This window comes from Drosophila busckii, chromosome 3L, assembly GCF_011750605.1.
Source record: "Drosophila busckii strain San Diego stock center, stock number 13000-0081.31 chromosome 3L, ASM1175060v1, whole genome shotgun sequence".
Lineage (NCBI taxonomy): Eukaryota > Metazoa > Arthropoda > Insecta > Diptera > Drosophilidae > Drosophila > Drosophila busckii.
The window spans coordinates 15,517,719-15,537,034 of NC_046606.1; the positions used below are offsets into that span (position 1 = coordinate 15,517,719).

General features: G+C 40.5%; 2 protein-coding genes across 3 annotated transcripts in view; one reads left to right on the forward strand and one right to left on the reverse strand.

The window, feature by feature from the left end:
- Nucleotides 1–8,666: 8,666 nt before the first annotated feature.
- LOC108601059 overlaps nt 8,667–19,316 on the reverse strand; it is a 58,162-nt gene continuing 47,512 nt past the window's right edge. Inside the window, exons 1-3 of one of the 2 annotated variants that reach the window (XM_017988951.2) lie at nt 17,854–18,883; nt 13,482–14,107; nt 9,552–10,449 (exon numbers count right to left, since the gene is read on the reverse strand). In XM_017988951.2, coding sequence (XP_017844440.1) covers nt 9,552–10,449; nt 13,482–14,107; nt 17,854–18,819 — 2,490 coding nt within the window. In that variant the 5' untranslated portion in view covers nt 18,820–18,883. Of the gene's footprint in view, nt 10,450–13,481; nt 14,108–17,853; nt 18,884–19,316 lie in introns of those variants that run through there. The other variant, XM_033293778.1, reaches the window with a different exon arrangement.
- On the forward strand, nt 10,552–11,255 carry LOC108601060. Its single transcript, XM_017988952.1, has one exon. The coding sequence runs from the start codon at nt 10,662–10,664 to the stop codon at nt 11,190–11,192; it is 531 nt and encodes a 176-aa protein (XP_017844441.1). The 5' UTR covers nt 10,552–10,661; the 3' UTR covers nt 11,193–11,255.

The window sequence follows — 19,316 nt, forward strand, 5'->3', positions numbered from 1 at the left end:
CAAACATATTTTAAATTCTTTAAGAAATTATACAAAAAAAATATTTAACGTTTATTATATGGTCTTATACAATAGAGCTTTAAGCCAGCCCTGATTCTGGCACAATTTTTTTTAAGCACTTCAAGCAAATTGCTGCTTGCAGCTACAACAAGAACAAGGAGAAGAAAAGTCAGTTAAAAATAAAACACAATGTTCAATAAATATTGTACAAGAGTTTCGAATTTCCAACTGTCAGCTTACTTTTACAACATTGCCTTGAGCTGTTGCCAAGAAGCAGTAGAAGCAGCAGCAGTAGCAGCATTTGAGTAATTTCAGCATACAAGCACCCAACGAGCCTTTATTTGGCCACTTCGAACTTAAATGAGTCCCTGGTGGGCCATTAAAGGTGCGTCTGTGTTACCTGTGAACATAAAACATTTCCTTTCCGTTAACGCTCTTGCACTTTATTTCTGGGCGGTGCTATCAGCGCCAGCGCCATTTGCCACGTTTTTAATTGATTTGTTGCCTGAAGTTGGCGCTTGCTCCCGCCGCTGCCACCGCCGCCATTGCTCTTATTAAAATTAACGCAAATGAGCAAGAAGAATAAAAGCAGAACGAAAAGAACAAAATGGCAGAAGATGTGAAATTGTGCTACGTTTGCAGTTCTTGCTCGCATAATTGACGATGTCATTAGTGTTTGGTTTTGAAATCGATGAATGATTGTGAATTGTGCGCTCGCATTAATAATTGTTGCCATAATGACGTCAAGCATAACGAGTACAGTTAGACTAAACTTTTGATGTAGCGCCAAAAAACGATTTTGGTTTTATTTGCTTAAAGGCATTACCAATGCGTGTTTGACCTTATGCCAATGCTCACATTGTGGATAACTATTTGTCCAACTAAATGCTCTTCTCTATGTAAACAGACAGTCAATTGCCTGCAGTGTTGGCTTAAAGTTGCTTCCCATGCAAATAGCCTTTACTTTGTCGAAATTTCTCAGCTAAAAATCAGTTTTATTAAAATTCCCTTGCCTTAGCAAGCTATTATGCTTGTGAGTCACGTCTATGCATCTATGTATATCTATCTGGAACTTCATAAATTCTGTTTTTGCCGCCCCGCTGTGCACAAAGGCCTTGGCTCTGGCATAGACGAAAATCAATTGAATTGTAATTGAATTGCAAACAAGCCTGCAACAAAAATAAAAAACTGAAAAACCGCTGAGGAAACGTATGAATATTTTACGTGAACGATTTGACGCCGTTAAGAATGAACAAAGCAAAGTTATCCCACAGCATATGTGTGTATTCCCTACACACACCCAGACATACGCACACACACACACAGTTGCTTATAAAATATTCAAGAATTCTTACACAACTCTGACCACAATTACTCAGCTCTAAAGTTACATAGTGCATAGTGCGCGCTATGAAAAGCTGCCTGAAATATTAAATTAGCCAGCGACATTTCACCTTTGCTGGCAGCTAGTAAACATTGAAGCCAAGTTGAGTCTGGGTGTGCTTTTTACTATTGCATGTGTGGCGGAAGACTGTTGTCAGCTAGTGTAAGCGAGCTTCATAGCTGAAATTACCGCACGAAATATGCAAGGAACGAAAGTAAAATAAAAGTGCGGTATGCAAATATTAACGTCGTAGCGGTACAAGTTTTCCAAATATTCATTTGGCTGCGGGGTACCTAAAGCACACACACACACATTCGCACACAAAAGACAGACAACGTACCACAGCGCGTATGCGCACTGTTGTCAGCACGTACGCATATTCGTCAGCTCACTGACTACAGAGTGCCGACTCCAGCACCAAAATTGAATTGAAAATTGTTTTCCAAACCGCAGAGGCCCTCAAGTCGATTTTGACTATGCGCTGTCTGCCGAACGCTACCCAAAAAGGAAAAAAATGCAAGAAAAGAACGAGAAAAAAAATCTCACACACACACACACACAGAAAACAGCAATGAAAACGGAAATGTAAGCAACGGGAAACAACGAAAACGAATGCGGACCAAAAATGTTGACGTGGTCATGCATGAACAGTAAATTGAGAAGCAAACGCTCTGGGTGTCTGTCTGTCTGCATTTGTGTGTGTGCGTGTGTGTGTGTGTGTGTGTGCATGTGAGCACAGGGCCGGAAGCATTGCGAGTGCACGAACGCGCGTATTACGTATTTCGAGTAGAAAAACAAATTAAGTGCCCGTTGAATTTTTCACTCGGAGCCTGTCATATCCGGCCTGTCTAGGAATCTTTGAGCTGTGATAGTTTAAAGCAGGAAGCTGAAATAGTGTAATAATTATATTGCAGTTGCCTTAAAGTAGGCAACACGTTTTTCGCGTTAAACAACAAAAGCAATCTTAATACACAATATGCTTAAACAATGTCTGGCTAACAAGAGAAAACAATTTCAATCAACAGCCATAAGTAGCTTTTGTTTCCAGCTCGCATGGGGACTTGACTCAGCGGATTGTGTCGCAGCTGGAGCTGTATTAATTTCAACTCTGGCACATGTTGCATGATTGTAAGTAAACACACTCACACGCTCACACACACACATGCACACATATGTAATTCATTTTTAATATTTTCTCTATGCATATTTACTCGAGCTTATCTAACTGCGTTGAGCCTGTACCTGTGCTAGCTTCGAGCGAGAGAACTGCAGCGTGCAAATGTTATTTCTCGCTTAACTCGAATATGCCATTACGGACATGCAGAGCATGTAGAGAATGTATGCAGCTCAGGTGTGGCGTCTATAAGGTCTGCAAGTTTTTATGATTGCTGTGCTGGCAACCACGCCTCTCTTGGCTGCATCCGTTTGCTACTTCAGATAACAACCAGGGAGCTGCCCACAGAGAAAGAGAGAGCGAGAGAGAATATGAGAGAGAGAGAGGGCGACAAGTAAGACAACTGCTACATGCATGCATATCCTATTTCCTATACACTTTAACATTTTTATGAAAAATCAAAAAGGGTATCATAAAGTTGTCAATGTATGTCTCATCTGCTCTCTCACAACAGATCATTTTATTTACACTTTTATTTAAAAAATATATGACGCAGATTTAACTTTTTGTCAAGGGCAAATTTCAGCATGATCGAATAAATAACTTCTGAAATATTTAAATTACAATTTACGATTTAGACAGCAGCGTGCGATCAACTGACATCAAGCAGTGCAGTCAAGCAGTGCATTTAAACATGGCTGCTGCAGCGGAAACGTAGTGGGACGAGTGTGTGTGTGATTGTGATGTATCACAAGTGTATGAAAAAGTTGGCTGCGACCAACTGACTGCGTTTTTCTTTTCAATAGTAGTAAGTCGACGTTGTCATCATTGTACCCAGGCGGCAACTGCTTTTAGTTGCTTTCCTGGAACTACTTCTTACCACTTTCTCTCTCTCTCTCTCTGTTTTCTTTTGAAAACGATTCTTTGACTTGAAACGGAAGCACGCTAATAGAATATTGGGATACGAACACACACAAACAACAAAATGCAAGTGTGTTAAGTGCTAAATGTATTTCAACTGTATTAGATCTGTGTTAAATGTTAGTGCCCTCTCTGCATGTCAAACTACTACGATTTTGATATAACACTTGATTTAACTGACAGCCCAGAAGTCCTGTCTGTGCAACTTGTATGCTCTGTAAATTGTCAATGTCAGTTTGAGCGCTGTCAGGCAGGCAGGCTGGCAGGCACTGTCATATCAACGAACACCAGTGCTTGTCATTGAGTATGCCGATAAAACATGATGCAGACAGTCAAGGAAATTGAATGGCAATTCTAAGCATATACCATGTATGATTAGACTCTGAGTTGCTTACAGCTGTGACAAAAAAACAAAAATATAGTACCCATTGTGTAAGTCAAGTGAGCTTAAAATGAGAGCGAGATTACAAATTTATGTGGCTCGTAAAGCTTTGACATAATGTAGCAACTGTAATACTTTGCACGCACTTTTCCACCTGCACTTAGTCGTTATATTTATGGCTGAATAGGCATCACAGTGCACAAATTTATGGGCGCCTAGTCATTAACTACACACACGGGTACGCTCAAGCGCTTAATTACATCAGTTGTTTGCCAAACTATTCAAAAGACATTGCGTGCTCACGTACGCAAGTATGCGTGTTTGTATCTATGTGTGTGTGTGTAGTGTTAGGTGGTGTGTGTTTCTGTGGTAAATTGGCCAGCAGCTAAAGTAAATAAATTCTCTGTTAAAAGCAAACACACGCACACACACATACGCCTGTTGTTCAAGCGTCAGTTGCAGCCAATCGCTTGGCTGGGCACTGTCCGAGCAATTTTCGTTGGGCTCTGGAGTTTGGAGTTTGGGGCTGTGCTGCTTGCTCATTTGAGTTCAACACTCATAAACAATAGTTGCGTATATTATGCCTACTTAGGTTATCTATGCTATAACTCATTTATACTATATATTGAGGCTGCTGCTGTTGCTGTTGCTGAAAGCTTAGCCAATTTCAACTGCGCATTTATTTTATGTATGTTAAATTGAAATCTTACTAGCCTGAGACTGAGGGCTATTAAAGCATTAGATATTGCAGAGAGCAACCCAAATTGTTTTTTTTTTTAAATTAGTAGCTATTTTTTAATAGACTTAAGTTTGAATAAAAATCAATTTGAAATGCTTATCGAAATAATTTTTAGCTTTATGTAGTTTTGTATAAAAGCTTTGCTTGGAATTTCTATACATGTAACTTTGCTATTGCCATGCAATAAATTCAAACTTTTTTATTCATACGTCACTTAAGTCAAGAGCAGAAAATGTGACTTTTGCTGGCTGCTATTCAATAAATTCCAATTGTAACACGAATACATGTCACTAAAGACAAGCATTTACATTTATATTTAAAACTGTAATATTTTTAATAGCAATTGTGAGTTTTGCTCGAATTCAAATCACGTAACTTAAGTTACGCATTTTTGTAAATTTTTCTGCTCGCTTCGCAATAAAATATTTAAAAAATCTATTTTGTACACGAACTTGCATTTGCTGAGACGCAAACTGGAGTCTATGCACTCAAAAGTAATTTCATAATTGTCTGCCATTTTGCATGTAAATACAGTACGAGCAAATTGTGGTAAGCAAAGCAGAATTCCTCAGTTTGTCTATCAAACAGCTTCTTACAAGACGAGCACATAACACATGCACACATTTTGCCATGCATGTGGCTTGTGCGTGTGTTTGAGTAATGCTTTGCATATATGAAGTGTAGCAAAAGCAAAGCAGAGATGTGCACTGATTTGTGCTGTTGTCCTGCGGCATTTGTTCGAGGGGGAGAATTTTGCAAATTTCCTAATTGCACTGAGGTTAGTAAAATGATGTCGCTTGGTTTACCACACTTACGACTGCAATTGCAATTGATCCAAAGGCATGGAAGTGAGATAACTTTACTGGACAGTTGGACTTTGTTGCATACATTTTGGGGTTGGCCAATTTGCGTTTTTGCTGTCAAGCAAATGATTGCAGCTTGTGTGCATTTGTAATGGATTTTCCTTGTGGGCGAACATTATGGACTACAAAGTTGTCCTCAAGTTTATGTAAGTTTGAAGTGTCTGATGAGTTTGACTTTAGCCGTACTTTGTATACCTTTTAAATTCTTAATGCCAATTTAGAATTTATTGCTCGGGGTACGCTCTAAGATTTATTTAATAATATTATGCTGCTCTTTGTTGTATAAAAATAGATCAAGGTGCTTCTGTCTATGATACTCTTGCTTTCATAATGAAAAATTAAATAACTTATGCCATCAGAAGTTGGTTAAGTTTGGGTTTATGCCTGTGGCTTTATCCAGTCACATTCTATATAACATCTAACACAAGTTGCGTATTTACATAAAACATACAATATTTGCGTGTGTAATTTATAGACGTGAGTGCGCATACTAATGCCACTAAAGGTCACAGGCAATGAGCCACAGCCCGGAGAGACACAAAGAGAGTGAGAGTGGGTTAATAGATAGAGTGGGCTACTTGAAAGCCTTAGGTTGAGTTTATGGCCATTGTGTGGCCGCATTGTTACTGCTCACAGCAGGTATACACGATGAGCTATAATAGTTTGCACATACACACACGCACAAATGCTCATGCACATGCATTAGCTTAACAATGAGCCGCATTAACAAAAGAGCTTAAATGCAAAATTTTAGCTGGCGCTGAAAAGTTGTAAGCGATTTAGCGGTTAGCATTATAATTGTATAATGATTAGTTGCCCAACTTTATAGTCTTAATGTGTGTGTGTGTGTGTGGAGATTTAAGTAAGTTTGATCAAAGCCAGACTAAATTTGTATTTAATTAAGTTTATAAACAACTATGAAAATGCCGATTTAATATTTATGCTACAGGAATTCGCTGCTGTTGCATGTTGGCAAAACACAAAGCAAATTAATACACTTGTGGCGCTTCCTTCAAAACAATATGAAATGAAGTGAGCAAAGTTACTTTGTTTATTGTGAAGTATGTCTGAGTTGGCATTCGTTCTTGAACTATTTGGGCTATGTAAGTCATTTAGTTCAGCACTTCATCGTTCATAGCTCATCAGTCTTATTTTGCAGTAGTTCACAGTTCAGCAGTCATTAAGTTGAGTGGCTCATTGTTCGTGAGCTGTGCTTACATTGAATAAAAATGTAATTTTTATAAAAAACGGAACAAGGTTATGTAAATCGATGTAACAAGCAACATTCTGGCTTAGCAAGAGCAACGTAGTGGATTGAGATATTGAGTATATATATGAACAACAAGAGCTTAGCGACTACAAGAGGTGGAGGCACCAAATTTGATGTGTAGATACACTTAACGCTGAAATATTTTAATTTAAAATTTCCATATAGACAGCAGCAGCGCTTGTTGGCGCTAAGGTCAAACGATGTAGTGAAGTTATTCCTAGTCCTAGTTGACTCCTCCGACTTTAATGCGCGCTCGTTATTCAGCCGTTAAAATGCAAACATCAAAATCCACATAAAAACAACTCAATTAAAATAGAACAATTTAAAAATGTGCCCTATAAATGAATTATGAAGTTCATCATTCAAATGAATAAATTACTGACATAATCAACTAATAATGGAATGGAATAATAAATAACTAAACTAATTTATCAAATATTAACCAAGTATCATTAGCTTTTGCAGTTACACAAATATTTAATATCAACTATTATTTAAACGAGTGCGTTTCCAAGTATATTTAATATAAGCAAAACTATTTAATTTTCGCATATTGTTATTTCTTTTTATTCATAATTTATGTTGCATAAATTGCATTTTTGCCAAGCATTTCACGCTCGAGCAGGCAAAAACTACGAAGAAGTTTTCATATAAAGCGCACACAAACTGAAACTCGCATAAAGTTTCAAGTCAGCGCAAAGCTGAAACATCAAAATGCATTAATTTATTACAAAGAGCAAAAGTTAGCGTTAAGCACCAATTGCGACGCTGGGAATGTGTCAAATGTGATAACGAGTAGATTGTTGTTGATGCCCCAAACTACATTACTGTGTAATTATGTTTAATGAAAAATAAAACCACAAACATTTAAGCCACAGCTAAAAATTTATTGATTTGCTTTGTGCTGTGAGCTGACAGCATAAATAATAACAAAACAGCAGCAAACAGTAGGGGATAGCAGGCAGTCTAGGATAACAATTAGTAGCGCTATTGTGGCCAAACAATAAACAGCGACAGCATGAACAAAATATATAAAAAAACGCGACAGTAAAAATTTCTGTCGCATTGGCGCCACGTAATCAAAGATTGAACTTGACGCGCGCTGTGTAAGCTCAAATGGAATTTAAGTAAGCTTCAATGGACTGCAAAGGAATAGGCGCCATTTTTATTCAAGCCAAAACTGGCCATATCCGGTGCTATATGTATACGTATATTTTTTGCTACTGCAGTTTTTGTAGTAAAAGACGCTGAGAGCTGAAAATAGCCAACGAGTAAAACTTGGTAAACTTTCTTGCTAAATTTTGATTTACGACCACTTAACGTTTTTTATGGCCGCACACAACAAAACTGAAATATATATTTCTGCTGTCTCTCTCTCTCTCACTCTCACTCTATCTGTCTCTCTCAGTGTGTTCTCACGCAGTTAGAGCTAATACAATTTTCCAAGTAAAATAAGTGAGAGCTTTGCTGCGTTGCAAGTTAAATTGAATTGAAAAATTTAAAACAACAATTGAGCATTTGTTTTGTCAATACTCGATTTATTTTCTTTATATGTAAATGCTGTATTTGCGTTGTTTACTTAATTGTTTAGTATAATACGATTATAATTGTATTTATGCATAATTTCACACAACTATTTTTGTTTTCGTTATTTATTCGTTTTGCCTAACCTAAGGCTATTTAAATTGTTCACAAATATGCCATGTGCTGTGTTAAATATTCTGTGTACTTGTACAAATTTTACATAAACCTTTTTGGGTAGCTATTTTTATTATTATAATGCCACACACATATATTGTTGAAGTATTATAATTTTCAATGACAATTAACGTTAGTCAAGCCATATATATTTATGCCTTTTTTTATTTTATACAAACAGCAGTCTCTTGCAGCTGCTTAAATATTTAATTAATGATTTTTAATTAATTATCGAGCTACATACAATGAAAACAAACAAACGCTAATGTAAAATCAAATAATAATAACTTTTGTTAATTCATTATAAAAATATTCATAATTCAAGTGCACTCTATTTGGCAATGATTATTGCATTTCAATACATAATTAATGCTGATTGCTTCTGTATTTACAAAAGAGCATTAACCTGGCAGAAATTATGGTATTTAATAATTCATAACTGTTCATTTCGGTGGTGCCAGGATGAGTTTACTTTATTATCTAGTTTGAACTATAATAAAAATGAGGCCAGCTGAAAAAAAAATATGATGATATGCCTAATATTAGAACCTAAGCTTAATATTCGATGTATGCAGACAAGAACGTAGTCAGCCGTAATTTAGATTAAATATATTTAACTTAGCGAAAAATCTAAAAAAAAATTGCAACCAAAAGATTTCTCTACACTGACTACGAACTTGGCTGTCTCCATGTATTTTTATGCATTGCGTATACGCCATGTTGACGCACTTATGACTCGATATAATCGTACTTATGGTATAATAAACTATATATTATGGTATTTGGCATTTTGATTAACGTGCTGCTGACTTCATTTGCAGCAAGTGAGGCGTAAGTATATATAAAACTTCTGGGGCGGGGAGGACAACGCTATAATACCCATTAAACCGTTGATTATTAAAACCAAATGCAATTCCATCGGTCTGCCCACAGACGCAGCCAAATGGCAATTACGTGGCTGAAGCGAGTCACGAGCTCACTGCAAAAGTTTACTTGCTGCAAATGTGTTTGGCATTGTTGCGGTTGCTGTCGCTCCAGCTGACACTGCCAGGCGAATCGCTTCCGTCTCGTTTACTCCGCTCGCTGGCTGCAGCTGGCGCCAGAGTTCCGTCGTCGTTGTAGTTGTAGTTTGATTCTGCTGAGAGCGTGTCTCAGTGTCCGCGCGTCGTGCTCGCTGCGGTCACGACGACATGTAGGTGCACTGGGTCTTGGGTTGGGGCTCGGTTTGCTCAATGGGTTGTATGGCCGCACGTTTCCAATAATCACGCACCGTTTCGACAGCTGCCATAATGCGTAGGAAGTTGCGGCCGGCCAGCATGGCGACATCCTCTTCACTCCAGTTGTGATCTTCCAGCAGAGCAGCCAGCAGCTCGGGGTATTTGGAAACATCTTCGAGGCCCTGCGGCGGCGCCTCAATGCCGTCGTAGCCCGCACCCAGCCCAATATGCTGTATGCCCGCAATGGCGCGCACATACTTAATATGCTCAATGACATCCTGCAGACGCGCCTGGCGGCCACAAGCCACATCCTCGGGATCAAAGCTGAGCATAATGAGGCCGCCATTCTCCGCGACCAGGCGCAGTATATCATCGGGCACATTGCGCGACGAGTTGCACAGCTGGCGTGCCGCCGAGTGCGAGAAGATGACCGGCGCACGTGTCACCTCCATCACATCACGTGCCGTGGCATCGGAGCTGTGCGAGAGATCAATCATCATGCCCAGGCGATTCATTTCACGTACGATGGCCTTGCCAAAGGGCGTCAATCCCTGCTCCAGCTGTGTGGCACTCGAGCCCGCCCAGGAGACATCGCAGCGATGCGTCAGACTCAAATAGCGTGCGCCCAGCGAATAAAATGAGCGCAGCACGCCCAGCGAGGAGCCGATGGTGTGACCTCCCTCAATGCCAATAAGCGAGGCGAGCAGCCCACGTCGATGGGTGGCGAGTATGTCCTGCGAGGACGTGGCCAGCACCGTCTCTTTGGCATACATGTCCGAGAGCCGACGCACAATGTCAATCTGTTCCAAGGCCAGCTGCACTGCATCCAGACCCTGAGCCTCACAGGGCACATAGGCTGACCTGCGAATAAATTAAAATACTTTTTTCTTATCAAATTGTATACGATCAAGTGTGCTGTGATAAAAAATCCTGCAGTTGCTATAATTAAAAGCAGGCTTAGTTCAGTCTTACTTTTGTTACGCTTTGTATAGTTTGATAAACTGTTTTCCAGCACACAAAAGTAATTTTAAATACATTTCACACACACCCAGACCACTGTTTAATGAGTGAACATGACATTGGCGTGGAGTCGCTCGGATCCCGCACGTGCGGCCAAGGAGAGCCATGAGATCTTTCCCATAGAGCAGCCGCTTGTACGTCGCACCTTTGTGCCCTCGTATGACAAGGAGCCGCCGGCCATGAGTCTGCTGCTGGGCTGGGAGTACGGGCGCGTCTGGCTGCAGGAGCATCACGAGATGATGACGCGCATTCTGAGCAAATCAAAGCCGCAGTTCATTGAGCCGAATTTCGACTGGTGGGTGAGCAAGCGCAACGCTACCTTGGATCGGCGTGCGCTGTTCGTTAAGTCGGCACAGAATGCGCACGCCAAGAATTGCAATATGAGCGCCTTTGCTCAGTCAAAGGTCAATCGCCAGCTGCGCAGCAAATCGTTGCAGGCTGGGAGCAGCGGAGTTGCGGAGCTGGCAGCCATTTGCAATTGCAAGGATTGCAAGCAACGCCGCTGCAAAGGCGGCTTCAATAAAGGCCTGGGCAAGGCTGCTGCACAGGCTGAGAGATTCGTAAAATCAATGCCTTGGTATTGAATTTTATTTTATGTAGTTTTTCACAGAGGAGGCAATCAATAAACTGTATTGAATGCATACTAATCTCAAAGTGTTTACATTCAGTTTGCAGTTATCTATGGTTTCGTTTTGTATTCTAGTCACGCATTGTTAAACGCTTAAGGGCAGCGACGTTATGTTGGCGTGGGCGTGACTGTGGTGGCTTTAAGCATATTACGCATACGTACTGATTGCTAAGGCGTTGGTCTGTATCCAAGCATAGTTAAGTATTTCCAACTGCACGCCATGTTAACTATACGCATAATTAAGCACAGATTTGGATTAATAAATAAGCGAGTTGTCACTATTGTGCGCAATTTACATATTTGAGCATTAAATTAGTCATTTTGTTTAAAACAAAATCTAGTGAGTTTATAATTTTGGGAAAATTTATTCAACGTGCGAGAAGAAATAATTGAACCAAGTGGATTTAATTTTGTTTTCGCGAATTTCGTTCTCGTTTTATTCTCTCATAGTCGCCCATTAAATTTATATCGATGGACTAGAACTTGCGTTAGAATTTTCAATAATAAACTCACGATTCGTATCCCGCAAAGATAAATTAAGTCACTTATGTTCTCTTTTGCACACAAGTATTTTTATCTTATAGATAAAATTATAACAGAACAAGTTCGCTGTTCACGTTGTGTGTGGTGATAATTTATTTAGATCAGATAATTTAAGAGTTTTATTATTTTCAGACGAGACAGCAGTGGCCCAAGAAAAGTTGGAGATTCTTGTAGACGAAATTCATTTCTTAATTGGTATACAACAAGTATGATTTAATGAGACCTTAATTAAATATGCATACATAAATATATTAACATATATTCTGTGTACATTTATATTTAGCCGCGCAAAGAATGACGCAAGCAAAAGTCGAAGCTGTCTCGAAGCAAAACATAACTATAAAAGGGGAGCAGCTGACAAAAGAGCAAGGACAAGACTAATCTAAATGCTTGATATAAATTTGACTCCATTAATTATTACTGTTAAAAATACAATGCTTACTAATGTCATTGACTAATACTTAAACAGATTTGACATACGGTTTTTATTGAGTTTGCTTGAATTTCTCATAAATTTGGTTAAAATTGTTAAAACTTTTATTCTCGTTTATATTAATTGCAAATTAACGTGGAGTAATTAAAATATTAAGAAGTGTCAATGTTATGCAAGTTACAATTTGTTAAAGTTATCGAGTGTCAAGAAAAAAAGTTATAATGTTGTTCTTTGCATTCATTTAACATCTAACTGAAAGATTTCTATTGCGCATAAAATAAATAAAAGCTTTGTTTATCTTTGAAATATTTGAAGTATGCTTCTATTTTATTTATTTAGGGCTATAAACTCTGTTCTTTATATTTGCCTTGGTTAACAGACTCACAACCACAAATAAAAAGCATAACTGAGAGTTTGTTAAGCATTATTTGAGTTTTATGCAAAACCGTCGCCTTCTTTAATTAATAAAAAAGTCAATGCACAAAGTGCTTGTTAACGAGTTCATATTAATTACTGTACTGCTAACACAGTTTAATATTTAAGTGCATGCAAACTCTGACAACAATTTACTTATATTTAGTTGGCCCCAATAAGTATGCAGCATATAATTTCGTTTAAGCAAACAACTCGCATTTTGCGTAAGCGCCTAAGCTTGTAATAAAATATGCTGTTCTTTGCCCAGACTGTAAAGTAAACACATGCAACTTTAAGCGTTTCGATAATAATTTAGCAGACGCCTAATTAAAGTGCTTGCAAACAGCTATCAAAGTTATTTGAAGTGCTGCTATTTAAGCTATTAAATTGAAAGCAATGTCTCTCTGGCCGTCACTGGCAGAGCTGCTTTTGCTTGCTGATTTGTTGCGCTTGTTTTGTGCAGTTTGGGAAAATATACTTTTGGCCTGGCAATTGCCTGGCTGGCTGGCAATGCAGTTTGGCTTTTTGCCCTGAAGCGGCAGGTCAGAGGTGTTTGTTAAATTTGGCAGCTGTTTGCCAAAGCAAACATGCAAAAGGCGCAAAGGGCTGTGGGCAGTGGGCTGTGGGGAGTGGGCGTGCTCTTTGTGACTTGGACAGTATCTGTCTACGGTAATTGTTAGGTGCGTGTGCATGCCTTGTTTGCATACAGATTGCTGTCTGCAGCAGGCTTCACTGCATTCTGTTCTTGTGTAGATGTGTGTGGCTTCTCAATTCAATTCAGCAATTGTTGCAGTTAAGCCGTGTAATTGAGCAAACAGCTAATAGTTAAATAATTAGTTACAAGGATATACGCACCAAACTTGCACGCCAACTAGTCCCTGCTTCAGACGCTCCATGTCCGTTTGCGCCCAGCCTGGACGCGCCCAAATGGACTTGTGATCCAGATCGTGACTTAGATGCACCAGCTCTAGACTGCTGTGTGCATATTTGCGCACATTCCATGCAAAATTATTGTGTCCATCGACCAGCGGCACCTCACGCAGAATACGCCGCACAATGCGCAAACGTTGCGCGTGCGAATTGCGGCTGGGCGACATGAAAAACTGTTGATAAGCCAGCGTGGCTGCAATCGCCAGCAGACAGATGGCGCTTACCAGCGTCAGCGCTATAAGCCAGGAACCGCGACGCGTCTTGTGTGCGGCGCCATTGCCGTTTCTTGCCTTTGCCTTGCTGGCAGCTACGCCCGCGGCGGCCGCAGCTCCTGGAGCGGGCGTTGTGGGTGATTTGGTATCGAGTGCAATGCCAGCAATATCGCTGCCAACTACAACGCCGCCCGCCATGCCACTGCCAAAGACTTTGGACTTTTGTATGCTCGCTATCTCGCCGCCCGAGTCGCTGTTGGAGATCGAGTTCTGGCAGGAAAGCGTTTGCCGTATGTTCGAGTGTTCGGTGACATCTGGCAGGCCGCCAAAGCCCGTTGTCTATTGAAGAGAAAAGCTAAAGCTCTGTCAGTATCTCTGTACCTTCTAAACCTACAAAAAATATATAGCAAAGAATAAAAACGACAAATTCTAGTCAAATATGCCTAGTATTAAGTAAATAAATATACAAAAATTATAAAGTTTGCATATAATAATGTCGAAATCAATAATTGTACATTTTTTTATGTTTATGTTTATGATTCAAGCAATTGCAAATAATTTTAATAAATATTTTCTGACCAAAGTGCTTTGAATTAAATATTTGGCTTCAATTAAAAATTTATTTACCAACAATTTTGTCAGCAGCAAACATTGTGTGCACTGCTTCTGGCCTAGACGAAGTCAAGTATTTACTGTACGTAACTGCAGCCACGCCTCCCAGCCTCCCAAACTCCCAAGTCGCCGCCTGCACGCTGTGGCGCTGGCAAAGTCATATCGATATTGACTTGACTCGAAAAAGTTGTTTCATTAAAAGTGTGTTCAAGTTTCTTGAGCTGACTTTTAGCTCTAATTAAAACAGTTGCAAACTTTGAAACGTTGCGTAATAAACATAACTTGCCACGAAATATCAACATCGACAGCTCAATCTCCAAAAAAAAACTTTTTAATGAAGCCAATCACAAAATTCAGCAAGTTAAAATCAATGCAACAAGCATTATTTTCTTACATATATACAAGCTGGTTAAGGCAACATAATTAGGCAAGGGCAATACTCATAATTCACATACGGCACGCCGGCTTGGGAGTTGGGGCGTGTTCCAAATTGACAGTCATGCCCCAGTAATAAGTACAGGCAAACTTTGTTGGTGCGAAAACTTTGGCAACCAAAATATGATTTATATAATGCCATATATAGCGCGCGTATAGAAGTTTTACAAACAAATCGTATTTGGCAACTTGCATAATGACAACTGGGCTTAGTGCAAACTTTGCGAGTAAATCACAGCTGGGCCGCAAAAACTAAATAGATTTCTGGTGATAATATTTTAGAAAATGCGAAGGCTGCACTCGCCACTGGAACTTTGGGTACTTGAGGGCCCACAACATTGTGTTTATTTCAATAGTTGTGCTCCCAATTACGCTGCACACCTGGCGTATGAGCAATGTAGCACAAAGAAACACTTGACGCTCAAAAATTAATAAGCATAAAGTTGGCTGAAATATGAAACTAAGCAGCGGTCCAGCCCCCCCCCCAACCTCACACAACAGCAAAAAAAGAAACCCTCAACAACATAATTGGATGGTTGTAATATTTGAAACTATTTTAATTATGAATTTTTACCGCTGCCAGCAGCAGGCAGGCGAAATTAACTTTTATTAAGCAAGGCAAAAGTTTGCAGTCGCATTTTGTAAAGTAATAATAAAAAGAAAAACGCAGCAGTTAGACTGTGGCGAGTGCAATAAAAGAAATGAATTATATATATTTGAAATTTAAAGTGCAACTAAATTAAGGCTAACACTTTAATATTTGTATAAAGTTTGTATTTTTAAATATTCCTTTGTGTATTTGCTTAACTTGGGGGCACGCACACACTCACAGAGTGTAGCATGAGCTTAGCCTAAGCGCCTTTACAGTACTGCCTCAACAAAGGTCGCAGACACACACACATGCACACATACACAGAGGCATGTATTTGTGACTAAGCTGGTAGCAACAACAAAAGTTGAATGCAGCTTAAATTTACTTAAAAGCCGCAGCTTGGGGCAATCATTTTGAAATTAAATGTAAATATTTGAAAAGCAAAGCTATCAATTGACTTTCACATGAACTTGACTGCATGATTTTAACGCAATTACACTCACAAATTTTCTAAGCTGCTTTTTATACGTTTTTGGTTTTCATTTTTTTGTTGTTGTTTTTTGATTTGGTGGCTGGCAGTGTCGCTTGGTTATCTCAAAGTTGGCGCTTAAATAAAATACGCAAAACTTTTGGATCCGTTGCCAGTTATACGCTTCTCGGTTTGCGCCTGGCGGATATGCATGCTAACTTTTTAGTTTGCCATCGCAGCTTGTGGGTGTGGGTGTGTCTGTCTGTGTGAGTGAGTGGAGGCAGGTAAAACGGAAAGCAACTTTAGCCACATTTCGCGCCACTGTGGCTGCTACAAAATTAATGACCAACCAGCCAGTTGACAGGAGCAGCAACAATTTAAAGTTAACTACAGCTTGTTTCGGCCACAATGCTGAGTTTATAATTAGTTTAATTCGACTGCAGTTTTTTAGCGTGCAGTCAGGCAAATATTTATTGCTTAAACGTAACGCATATACATTGCTTATAAACTTGATTGGTGCAATTTGTCAGTTGTGGAAGTTTCTGCTTTAAATGCCAACACTTTTTGTCATTCCCATTTGTCTAGCGCCATGTGGCCATGCTGCCTAAAAGCCTGCATAAACAGCCTGGCTAGTGTGGGCGGGGCTAGCAACAGGGGTGGTGCCGACTGCTGTTCACATCAATGTCGGCAAGTTTTTAGTTAGAAGGCTTCCCTTTTTTTGTGCCAAATGTCATTCGGGGCATTTCAAGCTGATGGACAACAGCTCAGCAATAATGGTGGTACAAAAACTGAAAGAATTGTCGCCTGCTTTTTGTCCATAAACACAAACAAACACACACACATACACACACGCCCCCAAATGTCCTCATCGCAGTGCACACTTCAGCACTATTTGCGCTTCTTCTTCTTCTTGCTGTTTTGTTCACCCACAAACCGCCATGTTGTTGCCCACGCCGTAATTTCTGCCTTTCTCTACCGTTGCTCAACTTTAAAGTGAACAACAACATCTGAATTGGCAGCAGCAGCAACAGCAGGCAGCCCAGCTCTGCGGCTGAAACTGATTGCTGACGGTAGTCAGAACTTACACAGTTATACACTTTAATCAGCGCAGTGTACTTATGACTATTGTATGCAAAAACTTGCAAATTTGTAAGCTCTTTATAATGGGTACGACTTCATACTTGAATACATTTTGCAAACAAACTTTTTTAAATCTGAATTTCTAAGAAAAATTATGTAAAATGCATGCAACTTTTAAAATGGATTTTTATCACAAACAAACTAAATATATATATAAATACATATAAAAAATATGCAATAAGTAATAATGAGTAACTACATAGCAACATTTAGAATAAGTTTGGTAGAAGATTTTAAAAGTAAAGATAAAATTAAATTAAACAGTACAATAAAAATGTATTGATACAAGCCATATTTACTCATAGTGAAAATAATATTAAGTTGATTAGTAAGAGTAATATGTCAATATGTAAATCTATGACTTGCAAATAAATAATGCACATAAATAATTCATATTAAATATATGTTATGTTTATGCTTATGATATATGAATCTAGAAATTATCTTTTTAAAGTTCTTGCAGTAGAAACTTTTATATGGCGGCCCTACGAGTATGGTACGTTTTTTTCTATAAAAGACTTGCCCAATTCTAACAGCTTAATGATCCCATTTCAACTTTTCTTTAGAGTATTTTATCGTGCGCTTTATTTGCAATTGTTTCGCTGGTGTTGTGTGTAAGTTGTCAGTTGGTCTGTCTCGCTTTGTCTGGCTGTCTGTCTGACTGTTAGGTCTGTCTGTCTGTCGCATTGTTAACGAGTTTTTTGTTTTGTGCGTCGGGCGATGACCGGCGACTGTCTGGACTGGCATTGGGACTCCCAGAGCGCAAGCAAAACAACTGCGGAAAGGCTCAACGGACGCACTGGAGTGCAGGAACTAAAGCTAAAGCTAAACAATCACCTGGTAGTAGTTGTCGAAGTGCACATAGGCGCCACCCAAGCCGCCGGGCAAGCCTGCTGGCATATGCATGGGCGCAGCGCTGTCCTCGAGCTCAACGGCTGGTGGCGACGGCGGCAAATTGTCGCCTTTGAAGGACACGCGCTTTGCTGTGGGACGTCGATTGCGGGTCAGTGTACCTGCAAAGCGGCCAGCATGCATAGCGCCGCCCGCTGCTAGCGATCCCATCATATATGAGAGCGAACCGCAGCCCACGACAGCGTCCTGCTGATGTTGCTGCTGCTGCTGTTGATGTTGCTGGTGCGTTGACTGCAGGCCGCAGCCATTGAAGCGAAAATGCGGCATGCAAGTGGTGGTGGTGCCGCTGGCACCACATTCGCTGCCTTCAAAGTCGCTGCCCACATCCGTGTCCGTGACAAAAGCATTGGCTTGAAAGCTGCGTGGTAGCGTTGCTGATGCTGCAGCTGCTGCGGTTGATGCTGACGCTGGCTTTGGAGCTGCGCGGCTTAAAGTGCCCGTGCAGAGAAAGTTGACGGCCTGTGCATGTGGAAGCTGTTGCAGTTGGATGCCATGTGGAAGCTGTTCGTCGCCGCTTTGCAGCAGCGCCAATTCGCCGTTAACTCCCACACCCATGCTCATACCCATTCCCATACCCAAGCCGACGCCGACGCCTGCGGCGTTTGCCTCCGAGTTGCTTGTTAAAATATGCGTGGGCTGCAGCTGATAATAATGCCCGACGCCGCCGACATTAACCTGCGGCTGTGTTGCACCCATGGACGCGCCTCCGCTGACGCCCATGCCCACGCCCACGCCCACACCAGGCGCTAGCATTGTTGTTGGTATGACCATAATGGGCAGCATACCAGCAGCGGCTTCGGCCGTTGTGGCGGGCGCTGTACTGCCACTGGCTTGCTGCATGAGCTCCATTTGACAGAGCTCCTCGTAGCTTAGCGGACGCAGTTGCTCCATCTCGCTAGCAATCAAAACACTTTGCGCGCTTTAATTTTTCAGTCTCAATATCACACACACACGCATATATACACACACGCACTAATACAGAAATATTTCTATATTTTTTTTTTGTCGCGCGCGTATCGTTTGTTGCCTTTGGGAGCCCAGGCGACTGTTGATGCGTCTGCCTTTGGGGGCCAACTCAATGCGTCGACAGTCCTGCAACTACTAAAGTGAAAGCTTCGACTCTGATGCTCCACGGAATTCGCCGTCGCCCCAAACCGAGCGCATGCGCCGCTAAAAATCTTTAACTCTTCGCTTCGCTTCAGTTTCATGTTTTTGTTTTGATTCTCATTTGGGCTGGCTCGGCTTGGCTTTTGCTTTGGCGCTGCTGATGGTGATGGCTTTGCCGCTTGCCACTTTTTTGCGCGTCTGGGGAAATTAAAATACATACTTGAAATTGCCGCGGCCAGAACTTGAATGCAAGGTTTTAATTGCCGCGCTGCGTGAATTCG